This window comes from Aythya ferina (genome assembly GCF_964211825.1).
Source record: "Aythya ferina genome assembly, chromosome: 14".
NCBI classification, from domain to species: Eukaryota; Metazoa; Chordata; class Aves; order Anseriformes; family Anatidae; genus Aythya; species Aythya ferina.
In genome coordinates, this window is record NC_140312.1 from 10,995,677 (window position 1) to 11,012,675 (window position 16,999).

The following is a 16,999-nucleotide window of genomic DNA, read 5'->3' on the forward strand; positions in this document are numbered from 1 at the left end:
GGGAGAAATGAAAAGGGCTCAAGGGGTGAGGTAAGGATGGGGGAGATCACTCAACAATTATCGTGACGGGCAAAACAGACTCAGCACAGGGAGATGGTAAGATTTATTGCCTATTGCTAACAAGCTAGAGAAGTGAGAAACAAAGGAAAGAAACCAAAAGCACCTTCCCCACATCCACCCTCTTCCACCTCCTCCCCTTGAGCAGCGCAGGGGAATGGTGGCTGCAGTCAGTCTGTGGCACTTCGTCTCTGCCGCTCCTTCTTGGTCACTCTCATTCCCTGTGACGTGGGGTCCCTCCCACGGGATGCCGTCCATGCTGAACGGATCCTGCGTGGGCTTCCCACAGGCAGCAGCTCCTCAAGAACTGCTCCAGATATGGCTCTGTACCATGGGGTCCATCCCTCAGGAGCAAACTGCTCCAACCTGGGTCCCCCATGGGCAGCAGCTCCCCCCAGCCCCCTGCTCCTGCATGGGCTCCTCTCCATGGGCCACAGCTCTGGCCTGGAATCTGCTCCAGGAGGGCTCTCCATGGGCCGCAGCCTCCTCCAGGCCATATCCACCTGCTCCACCGGGGGCTCCTCCACCCATGGGGGGGCTGCAGTGTGGAGATCTGCTCCATGTGGGACCCATGGGCTGCAGGGGGACAGCCTGCTCCACCAGGGGCCTCACCACAGGCTGCCTGGAGCACCTCTCCCCCTCCTTGGCACCTGCAGGGCTGTTTCTCACTCATCTCACTCTACCATCTGCTGTGAAGCAGTTTTTTTTTTTTTCTTTCTCTTTCTTAACTCTGCTCTCACAGAGGCATAAACGTCGCTTATTGGCTCGGCTCTGGCCAGCAGCGGGGCCCTTATCTAACATGGGACAGCTTCTGGATTCTTCTCACAGAAGCCACCCCTGTGGCCCCCGCTACCCAAACCTTGCCACATAAACCCGCTCCCGCTTCTGGTGCAGGACACCCCGACCCACCCCATCCCCTCCCCACAGCAGCAGCCCTGCTTCTGCGGGCACAAAGCCTGCACTTGCACTCCTGCCTCTAGCTTTAGCTACAGGCGCAGCTTTATTTGACCTGTCCCTGTATCTTTTGGGCTCAGGGACCCTTCCTCCTCAGCCTGCAGCACGGCGAGCGCCTCACGCTTTGCCTGCGCTACCCCGGAGGCAGCCCCACCGCGGAGCCGTGCCGCAGCCCGGCACCACCCGAGCTGGTCGCTGGCCCTACTGCTGACCCTAAACACAGCTCCAGATCCCTCTCCTGCCTTGTCCTTCCCTGCTCTCCTCCATCCCTCTCCTCTCCCCTCCTCTTCCCCGTCCATCTCCTCTCTCCCCCCCCTTCCCCCGCGCAGGCGCCGGGCGGGTGGAAGATGGCGGCGCCCGTGGACCTGGAGCTGAAGAAGGTAACGGGCGGCCCGAGGCGGGCAGGGGGCATTGGGCAGGGCCCCCCCGGGCCGCCCGCATGAGGCAGCGCTGCCCTGCTGGCCCCTTCCCCTCCCGCAGCCCCCGGCCCGGCCACTCCAGCCTCTCCTTGTGTTTGCTTTCTCCCCCCCGCAGGCTTTCACGGAGCTCCAGGCTAAGGTGATAGACACGCAGCAGAAGGTGAAGCTGGCCGACATCCAGATCGAGCAGCTGAGCAAGACGAAGAAGCACGCGCACCTCACCGACACCGAGATCATGATGCTGGTGGACGAGACCCGCATGTACGAGGGCGTGGGCAGAATGTGAGTAGCCCCCGGTGCGAGGCCTGGGCCTCGTGTTCCTCTGTACCGCTGGTAAATGGCTGGTGGGTGCCTCTTTGTAGGTAAGCGAGGTGGCAGCCCGGTGGGTGAGGAGATCTTCGTGGTCTCTGTATATAAAAGGCCTCCAGGCTGCTGTCTTTTGGGAGAGGTTTCTTCTTGTTATGAAAAATGTGGCAGCTTTCCCAGCCTTCCCTCCCCTCTGGATTCCCTCAGTCTTTCTGGGAGTACAGCAGAGCTTACTGGGGTTTATCAGTCGGGGTTTGCTGCTCTATGCCTTTAGGAAGGACTGTTAGAAGTCCCCCTGGTACTCCTGCTCATGTTGGCTTGCAGGCTTGGCTGCTCTCCGTGATGGTCTCGTTTGCCATGACTTTGAATTTTATAATCTCAATTAGCAAAACAAAGTTCTAAGGACAAGCTGCGTTTGTGAGCAGCAAGGGAGGCTCTCGCAGTCTGTCCAGCTGCGATTGTTCCGGGTATAATTTACATCGGACTCTGTGGACAGCAGCCATGTGCAGCTGATGTGCTCAGGCCTTTGCTGACACACGTGTTCGTCTGCAGGAGAGCTCTTTGCAGTGTCATGTCAGTGCTGGCTTGTCTGGATTTAAACCTTGAAAGTGAGCGTGTCCCAGTGCACCCATGGAAAGCTACTGCCACGTGTTGGATGGTTGCTGAAAGAAACACCTTAAGCTAGAAGTGATATGTTTTGGTTAACATTGCTGATGCACCTCTGTTTGACTTCAGCAGTCCCTTGTAGAAGTTCACACAAGCTGGTTTTAGATCTGGAATGCAAGCTTACTCACTGAATGATGTGGCTCCCAGTAAATAAATGTCTCCATGTAGATGAACTAAATTTTGGGTTTGCATGGAGATACCAGTGACCTGGAAAGGAAATAGGTTTTGGTCTCTCGCAGGAGGTGACTGGTGCAACCTGGTCAGACTGGAGGCTGTTCATTTTTGTCACAGAGAAGACAGACTGAGGGTAGATAATTCAGGAGTTGTCAACTTTTTTTTTTTTTTTTTTAGGGCTTTTTTAAAATCTGAAAGCAGAGAGTGCTTCTTCAATATGGAGAAATGCTTCAAGATTCCTTAAAAGCATGAGTGTATCAATCTTTACAGCAAAGTAATGTTGCTTGTGAATGAGACAGTATTTCCTTGCTAGCTGAAATGCGTTGTCCTGCTTTCTGCTTCCAGCTTATCAGTAAGAGACACTCACCTTCTTTGTCCCCAAAACCACTTACATTTTCTTTGTGTGCAGCAGCTGTTGGAGTGACAGTCTTTTGGGGAATTTTCTCTTGCTTACCTTTCAATGACCAGATAAGGTGGTTTAGACCCTAGTGGGTAGCTTTGTGGTCCTGGAGGATTGTAGAGGTGCCACCAGAAAAATATGGTTTGTGTTATGAAAGTATTTAAAGCCTGAACTTGTAATGAATTTTGTTGTGGTAGTCATTATGTAAATTCGGATTAAGAGAGTATTCTGTTCACAATACTGAGTAAGTTATTTATATATATATATTTCTTCCCCTTCTTTAGCCTGATGCAGTATTTATGCGAGCTCAGCCTATTCTGGCCATGGGGCTGAAATCTGCCTTGCAAATTGGTAGCTGTGTTTTGGTATGCTCTGTGTCACTTGCTAATGTAATGAACTCACACCAGGGACACAAGGCTCTTCCTGGAGCCCACTCCATCCCGTCATAGAAAACTTCTGGCTGAAATCCGGGCATTTGGATAAATTGGTTAAAGCTGTGCTTGAGCAGGAATTAAAATCCAAGGGCAGTCTGGCCATTTATATTTCCAAGGAAGTGGTCATTACAGTTGTTTTGTCTTTGTAATCTGTGTTCTATAGAGTGAAATTGGAGACTTAAAAACAAACAAACAAAGCAAAACAAACAACAACAAAAACACACACACACAAAACACCTTGTTGATTTAATTGGCTCGTATGGATATGGGTTTTTACACACCTTTGGGTGCTGGTGATGTCTTCAACACCTGTGATTTGTTTTGCACAGTTTAGCATTATCTCATGTGACCAAAAGAGGCATAGATGTTTTCTGTAAATAATGTTAGAACTCCAGTAGATTTCAGGTATCCAGAAAAGATTGGTGTTGGTGTCAGTATCAGCTCTGGTAATTGGAGCTCTTCTGACAGCTTGCTTGAATAGCTAAATTCTTGAAAGTAGGTTTGGTGCTTCTGTTCCTGCACTCAACTTTTTTTTCTTGTTTTACTTCACTTTTTTTTTTTTTTCCCTTCCGTCTTCTTTTCTTCTTTAACCCACTGAAACTGCTGCTTAGAATCTGACTTCTGATAATTTTTTTTCTTCATCTGTGGTAATATGCGGTGTGTGCATGAGGGTAGCACATGCACTTCTATTGAATGAACTACTCCAGGTCTTTGTGGAAGTGAAAGGTCTGAGGCACAGTAGTGATGTGATGCATCCTGGGAAGAAGTCTGCCTAGTTCTGTATTTGTTTCTGCGCTACTTGGACCGTAGTTGTGTGGTTTCTGTGCTCTGAACCTAGAGCCTGAGCCTGCTTCCTTTCTGAGAGGCTTTTCTTGCACCACTAGTGAATGTGAAAGTCCACTTGTTCCAAAACTTGTGTGGGTGAGTTCGTTTTTAGTTTTTACTTAGTTATTATTGCAGCGTGTATAACACGCACAAGCCTTACTGGGCTGCACATGTGGTGCTTGATTTACTTTTACTATAGCTATTTTTGTTTCAACACAAGAAATGTCAGTGCCACATAGTATGAGATGATGAATTGCTGTGTACTGTACATGTCTATGAGGCTAGGATATCATCTGAGTAGTGGCATTGTGCCAAATACATTGCAATTCTCTTACTTCATACTCTTTCGAAAGGCTTGTTACGTAGCCTGAGACAACTACTGCTGTGCTGGACTTCTGCTTAAGCTATTTGTGAACTGATATCATCATACTGCTTTGAGAACTATGCTGAAAGTTTAAGTTTCAGAATCCTGTCTGAATATTCAGACCTTTCCCTTCACATTCTTTTAACTATTAACCTGTACAAGGTTCTTACTTAGAGAAGAAAAATGTCAAGGGCTTATGCGAGGCATAGTGAGGACAGCACTTCAATTTTTCATGCCATGCCAAAATAGATGCTCAGTTTTGGTTTGACATTGCTTTATCATCAGTGTTCTCTCATTTGTTGTAGAAATAGACTTAAAAACGAAGTGCAATAAAGTAAAAATCAAGCAAATACTGCAGCACAACTTTATATTCAAAGTTTTCTGTGAGTATACCATTTTATGGGAACAGCTGTAATGGTGTAGTTTTCATTGTTTCTTCTAAAAGTGACTCAGATTTTTGGTGGAACCATCCACAAGTGAAAGCTGAGGGAGGATTAAACGTTCTTGATCATTTGTGAGATTTAAATGCATTCCTGTCTTTAGCATGAGCAATCACTCAGGTGATGACACTTTTTTGGATAGAGCTGCAAGTGCTGATTTTATGTTTTTTTTTGTTGTTCTGTGGATGGGATTGCTGTTAGATTTTACCAGCACAGATCACTGCAGAATATGGTAGCTGTACCTTCCTGCTCATACTTCAAAAACTCAGAGAAGTGATGGACATGCAAGGCTTAATCCTTATGGTTCAGTTACTAACTATAGGTCAGTCTGTGAAATCCGAGTGGCTCTCTGTTGCCCATCTCTTCAGATAAGGCTTTGTCCAGAGTTCAGCACTGAAGCCCAGCTGCTGAGAGGCTGATGGGTGCTGTAATACTTAAATGAATCCCATGACAAGCATGTTGCTATCAGCCTCTGGCTAATACATAGATGATAAAATTAAATCTTCCTTATCTTGTTCAACATCTTCATTGACAACCTTGATGAGGGAATAGTGTCCACCCTCAGCAAGTACAGGGATGACACAAAGCTGGGAGGAGTGGCTGACACGCCAGAGGCTGTGCTGCCATCCAGCGAGACCTGGACAGGCTGGAGAGATGAGCAGGGAGAAACCAAATGAGGTTTAATAAGAGCAAGTGCAGAGTCCTGCACCTGGGAAGGAACAACCCGAAATATCAGTACAGGCTGGGGGATGACCTGCTGGAGAGGAGCTCTGAGGAGAAGCTCTGAGGAGAGCTCTGGGGGTCCTGGTGGACGACAGGTTGGCCATGAGCCAGCAATGTGCCCTGGTGGCCAAGAGGGCCAACGGGATCCTGGCATGCACTGAAAGGAGCGTGGCCAGCAGGTCAAGGGAGGTGATCCTCCCCCTCTGCTCTGCCCTGGTCAGGCCTCACCTGGAGTACTGTGTCCAGTTCTGGGCTCCCCGGTACAAAAAACACAGGGAGCTCCTGGAGAGTCCAGAGGAGGGCCACAAAGATGAGATGGGGCCTGGAGCATCTTCCCTATGAGGAAAGGCTGAGAGACCTGGGGCTGTTGAGCCTCGAGAAGACTGAGAGGGGATCTCATCAATGTTTACAAATATCTGAAGTGTGGGAGACAGAGGGATTTGGCCAACCTCTTTTTGGTGGTTTGTGGGGACAGGACAAGGGGCAATGGCCACAAGATGGAGCCCAGGAAGTTCCGCACCAACATGCGAAAGAACTTCCTCACGGTGAGGGTGACGGAGCACTGGGACAGGCTGCCCAGGGAGGTTGTGGAGTCTCCTCTGGAGGTATTTGAGAACCATCTGGATGCCTACTTGGGCATCTAAGGATTTTGCTCTAAGGAACCTGCTTTCACAGCGGGGTTGGACCCGATGATCTCTTGAGGTCCCTTCCAACCCCTTCAATTCTGTGATTCTGTGATTTTGCTGTTGAAAAAGTCAAGATTTCATTTTCCACAATGTCTAATTAAGTAGAATCAATAATGTGAGAGAAGAGTACCATTGGTATCAGTGGTTCTCAGTTAACTGCTGGTGGTAGAGGGATCCAGGGAGTTCAGACTGCTGGATTCTGCTTCAAGATCAGAAAGGGAGCTTGTTCTGATGGTTCCCTTGCTGGCTTGGCATCTTTTGATGTCTCAAAGATGTTCTTCTTCCCTGTTCCCCCACTTGGTTCTTGATCTTACTCCTGCTGCCCTGGGCTGCTCACTTGTAATCTGGATATTGTGGTCTAGTTATAGCTCTCTTGCCCTGCTGCTCTATGTAATTACCCCATGACACACTGAAACTCTAGAGAAGAAAAGATTTTCATAGCTTGCATGCAAAATGCTTATCTGCTAAATTCCAGGAAATAGCTGCATTTTTTTTTTTTAACAAAAAACAAGGACAAAAAAACAGCTTTGACAGAGAACTGGTGTAGAATGGACACATCAGATAAGTCAGTGTTTATCAAATGTATACGCAACAGAAGAAAATAGTCTTAAAATATAAATAGCGGCTAGCTTAAAAAATAGCTGTTTTTCTCAGCCTTGCTCAGAACCTCTTGTTTGTGCTTCCCTACCTACTCTGTGAGCATTGTGATAGAAGGTTAGTGAGTGAAGGGCTGCAGTTTTTACTTGATGGTTGTCTCCCTTGCCTGGAAATATGTAATTCTTCAGGAGTACATTTCTGTTGGGTCTTTGAGTATGAAATTCAGACAAATCTGTTCCATTCGTATCTTCTTTTTCCATAGTATTTTCCCTACATGTTACCTCAACAGGGGCTCCTACAGAGGAAAGAGCTACCTGGGTAGATGTAAAGGAGATAAAATCTCAACTTAGAAGATAAGAGGCAGAACCAAGACAGACTACTTGTGCAGGCTGCCATTCTAGATGGAAGAAGTTGTTTGATCTGCTGTGGTCCAGAGGCGTTTTGTTATAATATATCTAACGTATTGTAATGCAGGTGCCAAAGCTTTCAAGAAGTCTTGCACTTCAGCTGTTTGGACGTCATATGTTGTGGGGAGCAAGGACATAGTAAGGCACCTTTGTTTTGTCCCAACCTCCAAAAAGGAGAAATCCGGGATCTCTTGTTAAATGCAACAGATTTGTTGCTTCAATGCTACAGGGCTACCTTTGGAAGAATTCTGTACAAGTATTAAATATTCAGGGAATAGAATAGTTCAGTTGGAAAGGACCTACAGAGAACATCGAGTCCAACTGCTTGACTGCTTCAGGGTTAACCAAAAGTTAAAGTGTGTTATTAAAGGCATCATCCAAACGCCTGCTTTTGTAGCTGGCTGTGCCAAATGCCTGCAAAAATGATGGAAGATGGCTATCTTATTTTTGCGCTTAAAATGTCAGTTTCATATTTTGTAACGGCAAAGAACTTCTGCTTGTTTTGACGCTTACTGGATTTCAAGTACTGTATTTTGAGCCTTTTTCCCCCATTCCCCACAGGAAATTTTGAAATCAAGGGTTAGAGTCCCTGTGGGAAATGCTCAGTGTTAAAGCATTTCTTTCAGAAGATAGATCTGTTTCTCTGCTTTAGCACAGGGGTTTAAATGGTGCTTTCCTGTGGCAGATGAAAATGGCCAAATTAGTGGACCAAAGAGGTATTGGAAGAGTCCCTGTTGTGTCCGTGTGGTGCCTGGCAATGCTGTTCCAGATGTGGTACCACTGCGGTGTGTGACAAGCTAGCCTGACACCTAGGGCCCTAGGGCTGGTGGGTGGAGATGCCCAGAGCCCGTTCCCAGTCTGATATGCAGATTTAAATATAGTCTATAAAATTTATTTGGAACAGTCTTAATACAAATGATAAATCCAGGTCTGAGCATCCTTTGAGCTAGATGCCTGCTCTTGTTCAGAATCTGAAAGTAGGAAGATTAAATTAATATCCCCTACTCCAAAACAGTGAAGCGAAATATGAGGACTCCAATACTGTGGGATGTGGTTATATTTTACATAGCTATAATGCAGAGATGCAAGAACCAAAGTGCTAATTCAGGAATTCTGCAACTGCTATCTTGAATTTTTGTTTTCTCCAGAACTATGTGCTGAATTGACAGAATGTTTCAGCCAGTTTAAAATGATAATAAAAATTGAGGGGAAAGCAAGCAAACAAACAAAAAACACACAAACAAATAATAATAATAATATATTTTTTAAAAAAAACAAAACACGTACATACTGGGAAGGAATGATTTTCTAAAACAACTTAACATCCATCCTTTTTGGTCCACAAATGCTAATTCTAAAACGTTTTGTTCTTAGTGATTAGGAAGCTGTAGTGCAGTTGTTTTAGTGCTGGCTAATTTAAATTTAGCATCTCGAAATAGGTCTTCTGACTGGAACAGTTATCTTGCATCTACTTCTGTGCTGTTTGCTGTATTGGTTTCTTTGATGTTCTGTTGATTTTTTATAGCAGGATTTGTGGTATGCAGGAGTGAAGGCTGTGTTATTTAAGAACCATAAATGGATGCCTGGGTCTTCATTCTCACTCTGGCATTTCAAAAGGAAGATCCTTTTATGTCTGTATTTTCACTTTTGATTTTGTGTGCCCAGGAGGAGAAACAAAGCATTTTTTTTCTTGCATCTGGGTATGGATTTTCCTTTCAAAAGAGATGAATCCAGATTTTGCTGGTTTTCCTATATAGGTTCTTAGTGAAGGGCTGCTGTTGAGCAGTGTAAATATAAGTTTGCAGAGTACAGCAGTGATTCCATGTCACTTCATTTACCACTACAAAATTCATCTTTCTGATCACTGAAGTTTTACCAATAGAAAAACTTTTTTTTTTTTTTTTTTAATAGAAATGACTTCAGGATTGGTTGACAAAGATGTTTGTGTTCTTTTGCTTGCTTCTGTTTCCCTAGGTGCCTATTCATTTGATGTTTTTTGTTTGTTTTAGCTGTTCTTCCTTAGAAAATTGGGACATTGTTGAAAATACTGGATGCTTTAGAAGTGGATCTGGACATCCTGTTGTTGGAGGGAATGGCTTTTGTTTTCTGCAGCTTGCAACTTTCAAATTTGGTACAAAATAAACTGCAGACAATCGATTTGAAGTGCATACTTTAGTAGGTACGTTGTACTCGTTTGAGTTTCCTTTGCTTTAACAAGCTACAGGTCATCTTTGCTACATACTAAAACTTACTATAAAACAAAAATAGAAGATAAAATTTCTAAACTAGGGATATACTGAGGAAAAACAATTCATGGAGCTTTTACCATCGTGAACTGCAGTCATGCTTGTGCTGTTTTCCACACGTGGTTTGAATCTCGTCTGTTACTCATTCCTGTATAATTAAGGGGAATCTTTTTTTTCAAATTCCATTTATCCTGAACGAGCATTCAGAAAGAATGGATGATGTCCTTTAAAAGCTGACCACAGTAATATTTTATTATTTTTGGTTGTGCTATATTTAATACACACTTCTTAGAGATATATTCCTTTTTTTTTTTAAAGAACCAAGTATGAACAATGGTATAATTCTACCATCTAGTTAAGTGTCTGGCAATGCAGAAACTGCTGTTTATGAGCTGTGTTACTATCTTCATTTGAGGTAATGTAATACCCTGTAGCTATTGACACATTTTCTCCCTCCTTCCCCCCCAAAAAAAAAAAAAAAGTGAAAAGTCAATGTAAACACGGCCGGAGGTGCAGAACAAAACCCACTGCCCCTCAGCTGGATGAGATGTGTGTTGAGGCTGTGGGGAGTTTAGAGGAAAGCCAACAGTATGGCATTTCTGTTTTCCTTTAGCTCCTTAGAGCAAATAGGTTTATGGCTGACAAATGTTCATCTGAGTAAAAGTTACGCTTCTTGTGGCCTGTGTAAGACTGCCTTTGGGCTGCTGCCAGTGCTGCTAATCCCGTCTTTGTGTTCCCGTGCTGCTGGCTGAGTTTGCACAGGTTCTGCTGCCTGCCTGCGGTTCTGCTAGCACGATTCTGCTGCATCTCTCTCCCAGGTGTCCCCTGGCACCTGGTGCGTGCACGTCTCCCTGGGTGCAGCAGTGAGCCCTACACTAGAATGTGGTCGTTTGCAATCCTCCCAATAAAAGCTGTGGCATTTGTGTTGCTTTATGTTCCGTGCTGCTTTGGCAAGAGGAATAGTTGCATTTAGCTGCACTGAGTGACCTAGCGAGACAACTGAGCGTTGAAATAAAAGAAAATGTAGGAAAAGCTTCGACTGCGCTGTTCCAAGTGAGCCTGTTCAGGAGCTACTTAAGGATTCTGATCTGTTGAATGGGAAATTCAAATCAGACTGAAAAATGTGAAGCCTTTAGACATGAAGGGTGGCAGCACCGACTATAATTAGTCATGGCTTTCCTTTTTTGAATTTGCTTGCTTGTCTGATTTGGGACGGGGTAATTCATCTAGGATGACTAAAACTGGAATTTGCTGTGGTCTAAGCCGTGCCTGTTATGAGCTGCATGGGGAATCATTTATAGCAGTGTAAGCAGACCCTGGGAGAGTAAAATGGGACTTCTGGGTGCTTGCAATTGTGAACAGCCGGTTCCTGTTCAATCAAGCTAGATTGCTTGGGATCAGCTCATTGGAAGCCTCTCTTTCATTGGCTTTGAACAGTACTTAAAATGCATTAATCTCCTACTGAGTGTGCTCAAAGCTTGAACAGCAGTGCAAGTTCAGAATTAAAAAGCGTCTTTAAATAGACAAGGGCATGACTGGGCTTAGCCCAACTTCTCTCATGGAGGAGCCTAATGAAAAGGCTTGGTTTCAAGGAGCAGATTCTACCTAACAGCAGCTGTGCAGTGTTACAACATGGCATGTTAGTTTCCTTTAGAAGTACAAGAAAGGTGTTAATATTACAGCTTTGTACAAAGTTGCTAGTTTTTTTTCTGTATCATAGCGAGTTTCTGTATCATATTTTCCAAATTCAATGGAACTGTAAAGCTGAAGTTAGAGTGACCCTTTCTGGGAGTTGGAAACCTGAATGAATGGACTTCTAGATGTGTCATTCATTGTCATTCTGGCAAAATAGGAACTGGAGCTTTCCTACCGGTAAAACTGCCTCTCTCCAAAGTGCGGTGTAGGGATATACATCAATACAAGGCTGTTTTTACCCTGGTGCCCCATGCAGGTTCTGGAAGTGCTCACAGCAGACCAAAGCAGGATGAGGAGCTTTGCAGCCGTGCTTGCTCCTTCCCTGCAGGTGCTGGGGCTCTGCCCTTGTGTTGCTTGGCCTGAGCCCCAGCACGGGGCTGATGTGTGCAGGGCAGTCGAATGCTCAGACCGTGGCCACTGGAGTGATTTCCTGAGCAAAATGCTAGTGCCAGCCCTGCAGGTCCTTCATGTGGCTCCCGGGGGATGTCTGCCTTTTGCAGCCACTGGTGTCCTGTTAAAAACACCTGAATTGTGGTTACCTAAGCAAAATATGAAGAGGAGAGAGTGCTTGTGTCTGGGACAGATGCCCGACGCCAGAAGTTTCAGACATATGGGCTGAAGGTTGAAGTTGCAAGTAATTGAAAATCAGGGTTCTTAATGGAAAATGTTCACCATGAGCATTGCTGTTACTCCACCTTTAATAACTTTAATAACTTGGATGTCATAGTAAAGGCTGGCTTGTGCTGAACAAACATCTCCATAACCTCATTCGTTAGGGGATGGATATTTCAATATCTAACACTATGTTTTAAAGTCAAATAAACAGTACGTTTTGGTGCAAACAAACTGAGTTATGGAATTACTTACACCCTATGAACATCACTCTGTGGGTGTGTGCGTGTGACACAAAGGAGCAGCCAGATGAAGCTGACAGCACTGCTGACCTGTGTAACTAGACCCCGAAGGCCAGGGTGGGAGGGAGTGCTGGATAAACCCTGACAAATGGGGCTTCATATCTAGAGATTTTGAGCTGGGAAGGGTGCGAGATTTCTTCAGAGGGAAACAAGCATCTAGTCCCACAGTGTTATAAATTGCTTGCTGTGGCTTAGAGAAACAAAAAGCCCGATGTGGAGCTAGCAGAGGACTCTAGGAAAGAAAATAGAAGCAAGAGGGAATATTTAGAGTGAGGTTTCTCTTTCAGTTCCCTTGTGCTCTATTTTTGTTCTGTGCATTGCTCTTTAACAACCAGTAATCACTGGGATACCAGATCACGTAGATACAGATGGTTCAGAAATACTTCCCAGTGTTACAGAGCTGTTCATGTTGGCAGCACAGATCTGGCTGAATACGGCTGTCCTCGAGGACCCCAGTCCATAACTTTCTTCTCAGATTTTCTTTGTTAGGTTTTGGGCTTTTACTTCTATGCGGGGGTGCTGGATATATTGCTAAGTATCCGGAGTCGAACATGTTCTGCTCTGTTTTTAGCCATTCCCTTTAAAATGAGTGACCAGATGAGACTTGGTGAATCTGCCCAATATGACCCAGACATTCTTGGTATTATTTAACAACAGGGAAAAAGCTCATGTGGAGAGGATTGTCGTCAAGCTTTGCAATTAACACCATGTTGTTGAGTGGTGTATTCTGAGTCATCGCTTCACGGTTGATATTGTACGTGTCGTGTCCGACAGACCTGTCTGGTGTTTGCTGTGACCTGCTGGCTGCATCTAAGCGAGAAAAGCTTCGTTTCCAGTGACCACAGTTACCTGGAAGACTTTTCTGCTTGTCTTCTGTGGACTCTCAGTACTTAAAAGTCATCCCAAATGAGGGTACAAGCGCTCAGAGCTTGGAGCCTGTTATGATGGACTTGTGGAATGGTCCGTGGAGGAAGTTCTTCAGTCCCTGAAGTTGCTGTGTTTGAAAGGCTTGTTCACAAACTCACGCAGGAAGAGCTAAATTCTTAAAACCTCCCATGGTTCTTTCATGAGTTTAAAAACACGTAAATAACCAAATCTTACAGAGCAATGCGACAGTGATAGTGCCTTATTTTCCTGGGTTGGTGAGGGAAAAAAACGATCAAGTTGGTGTTTTAGTTAGAGTAACCAGAATATTGAAATCCAGGTTAAACTTAAACTCTGGTTTATTACAGGTGTCCTGTGGTACTTCTTACCTAAAGATCAGAACAAGTACTGTGTTTTTGCAATTGCTGCTGTAAGCCACCGTATTTCTTTTGGTAAAAACTTTGGCCGAGATCCTCATCATGTGTGTGTTCCAAGCCAGAAGCTAAAACACTGATGAGCCCTTTGGGTCTATACAATGTTGGAAAGTGAAGGCCTGGATTTAAATAGTTAACTGTGGACTTGAACTGCAAGTGATGACAAACTTGTGACGGATGCTGCTGTCTGAGCCATTTGGTCTGCTTCTGAGCCAGCTTGTGGACCCACACAGGTTCCAGTCCACTGTTTTCTCGCTTAATAAAATTGGAGTAGTATTTGTGTCCAACTGCCCGCTTGGGGCTTGTCAGTGCTAACTTCAGCCATCCAATTTTAATTTGCTGTTGCAAGTCTGCCAGAGCGTTGCAGGAGGCTGGGAGGGGGTTATTTTCCCAGATGACTGCTGTTGACATTTGTAGAACAGGAGTGAAGTCAGCCGCCCGTTTGTTCAAAGTGCCCGTAACCTTTCCAAGCCTGCAGGGATCACTTCAGTGTCACGTAGCCCTTCAGAGATCTTCCCAGCTGCAGCACGAGGAACATTGATCAAGCTGTATCAGTTCAGTTTGCTATTTAGGCTGGAGACTTCACTGGAACTAAGGCTGTTGACACTACTCTACAGTTGGGAAGCTGACGAGGAGGTATTCCCTTCTTCTTTGCCCATCTTGAGTTTTAATTTCCAACCTGTTGTACCTACCCACAGTTCTGCTCTCATGCATTTCAGGAATGGATGTGACAGGCAATTCTCTTTTTTGCTATCGTGGTGCTGATGCAGAGTAGTCTGTTTTTCAAGCCAAGCAGCAGATACCATTTATACTCAAAGAACACTGCCCAGGCTCTGAGCAAACCCATTAATAATATCATTCCTTCTGGGAGTTGGCACTACCAAATGATCGCAGGCTCTTCTGTCGTAGACAAGGAATGCTTTCTGATTTTGCACTGTCTAAAGCTGTTCACGGTAACTGTCCAGGCATGAGCTCGTGTCACCTGGCAAGACGACACTGACCCAAACACTCAGCACTGCTGGGGGGAGACCTCGACCTCATTGGTATGACACAGGGAGGCTCCTTCTAAATCCCCTGAGGGACTTTCTAAGTAGGGAAGGGGCTCATCTCCAGCTTGTACATTCTTTATGTCTGGAAGGAGGGAAAGGCAACCATAGAGGGATCCTAAGATTTGTCTGAACTTAGTTGTCCTTTACTTCTTTGCGGGATGCCAGTGCCATGTGCTTGGGAGGTGCTTTGGATGCTTTTGGTTCTGAGCACATCAGGCAGCTTTTGCATGCTGTCCAACGGGACACCGTGACTGAGACGTTACAGATGCATCTTTCAAATCCCTTTGGCAATTAAAATGCGGAACAAATAGAAACTAGTGGCTGCAGTTGCAGTTAAACAACCATTTCCAGCCCTGTAGGAAAACGCTCTGAATTTAGAAAACATGGGAATTTGGAGTTCAGTGAGGGTACATGTTAAAGCTAAGCCCTGAGCAGTAGGAGCTGCGAAAGTTGGAGTGAAGGCAGGCGAACCATGTCTCTGTGTTTCTGGTGAAAGCACCTTGCCTTGTAGAAAGCTGTGTTTTTATGGTACAGGTTCATTTAGCTTGCAAGCACTAAAATGGTGACGTATGGCTTTTAGCTGATGAAAGAGGCCTCCTTGATTATACTTCTATCCTATTACGTGTTAGACTGCCATTGGTGAAAATGTCTGTGATGGATACTTTATAAGAAAGAAAGACTCCCATTGCTAGTTGTATGCAAAAACTGCTTTCAAAATATTCACGGACACTGAGTTGGAGAGGGTGATCCGTGTCCGTCCATTTTCTTCCTCCAGAATAATGGGTGAGATCAGTGAGCAAACCATAAAGGCCAGCCCGGTTTCATGGCAGTTATTGCAGCCACAGAATCACAGAAACATAGAACGGCTTGGGTTGGAAGGGGCCTCGAAGATCCTCTGGTTCCAACCCCCCTGCCATAGGCAGGGATGCCACCCACCAGGTCAGGTTGTCGTGTTGTCTGGCTACTTGCATCATGTTTGTCCACTGGGTTGATGTTTCAGTGGTACGCTGTGTGTATTTTTCACATGTTAAGATCTATTATGAAGACAGAAGGTTGGTAAGTATTGTAGGGTTGATGAACAGAAGGAAAATCTGGAGTCTATTAATTTAACAGTGAAAGTTTTTATTTGGGATTATTAAATAACTATCGTTTTTAGTAGCAGATTATCACTGTTCTGCAGCTGACTTTTTTGAACCTTTTGGGCAGTCTATCATGGTTGTTTCTTCTGTCTCTGTACAGAACATGCAGGTTGAGAATGTGAATACTTTGCAGAGGTTATTGCAGTTTAACTTGGTGCACAGCTAGGTGTACAATAGTTAGATGTGTAAACAAATATCCAACATTTGTTTCTTTGTTTTTCCACTTGCAGGTTTATTCTTCAGTCTAAAGGAGTGATTCATAATCAACTCTTAGAAAAACAGAGAATAGCAGAAGAGAAAATTAAGGAATTAGAGGTAAGTTTCTGGCAAGTAAAGATGATGAAAGTACAATATTGAAGGTCAACAAAATTGTATCTCTTACATTGCTTGTTTTTATCTAGAACTGTTCATTCTCAAGGATCATAATTGGGGGGGAACATGGAGCTGTTAACAAGTAACCTACAATAATTCCTATCACTTGGTTTCTTTGGTATGTCTACAAACTCATGAGTGATGCAGAAAAAGCAGATAAAGTTGGTTGTTCACTCTGTGTCCTGATGTGAAAACTGGAGGTGAGGGTTTCAAATGAAATTAGTGGGAGTTAAGTTTAAAACTAGCTAGAGGATATTTACGTGATTATTTGCAGCAGATAGGTGATATGAAACTCTTTGCCAGTGCTGTGGATATTAGAGGTTTACGTTGGTTTAGGATAATTGCTCGAATTCAAGGAAGGGGAATCCTTTGAGCATTACCAAATATGTAGAAATCGCATCCTGCTCAGGAAGTCTGTGAGCTAAATATGTCTGGAGGCTGGGAAAATATTAGGAGGAAGTACCATATATGCCTGCCCTTCTCTTACACTCTTCCCTAGGCATCTCTTGTGGCTGCTGTTGAAGGCTGGATGCTAGGGAAGATGGGACCTAGTTTCTGTGACGTGGTCAGAGCACTTTGGTGTTCTTAAGGCAGAGAAGAATATCTGAGATATATAAAGTAGTGTCTGCACAAGTTCCAGCTGTTTGAACAAGTTATCTAGTGAATCTTGAGTATCTTCTAGTGGCTACAAGTTCAGTTTACACTTTGGAGAAGGGCTTCAGACTGTTCTTTTCCAAGGCCAAGGTTATTTTTTTCTTGTTACCCCTAAAATAGAATTAATGTAAAACTCTGTTCCTTAGCTTTTGGGGAATGACAGAAAACAAAGACTGATTT

The 16,999-nt window shown here is 44.6% G+C and overlaps 1 protein-coding gene across 1 annotated transcript in view; it reads left to right on the forward strand.

Annotated features, from left to right (window-relative positions):
* The first annotated feature begins 815 nt into the window (after positions 1-815).
* PFDN1 (prefoldin subunit 1) overlaps positions 816-16,999 on the forward strand; it is a 31,931-nt gene continuing 15,747 nt past the window's right edge. The window contains exons 1-3 of the mRNA XM_084535863.1: positions 816-1,391; positions 1,546-1,712; positions 16,024-16,108. Of these exons, the coding sequence (XP_084391989.1) occupies positions 1,359-1,391; positions 1,546-1,712; positions 16,024-16,108 (285 nt within the window). The 5' untranslated portion in view covers positions 816-1,358. The remainder of the gene's footprint in view (positions 1,392-1,545; positions 1,713-16,023; positions 16,109-16,999) is intronic.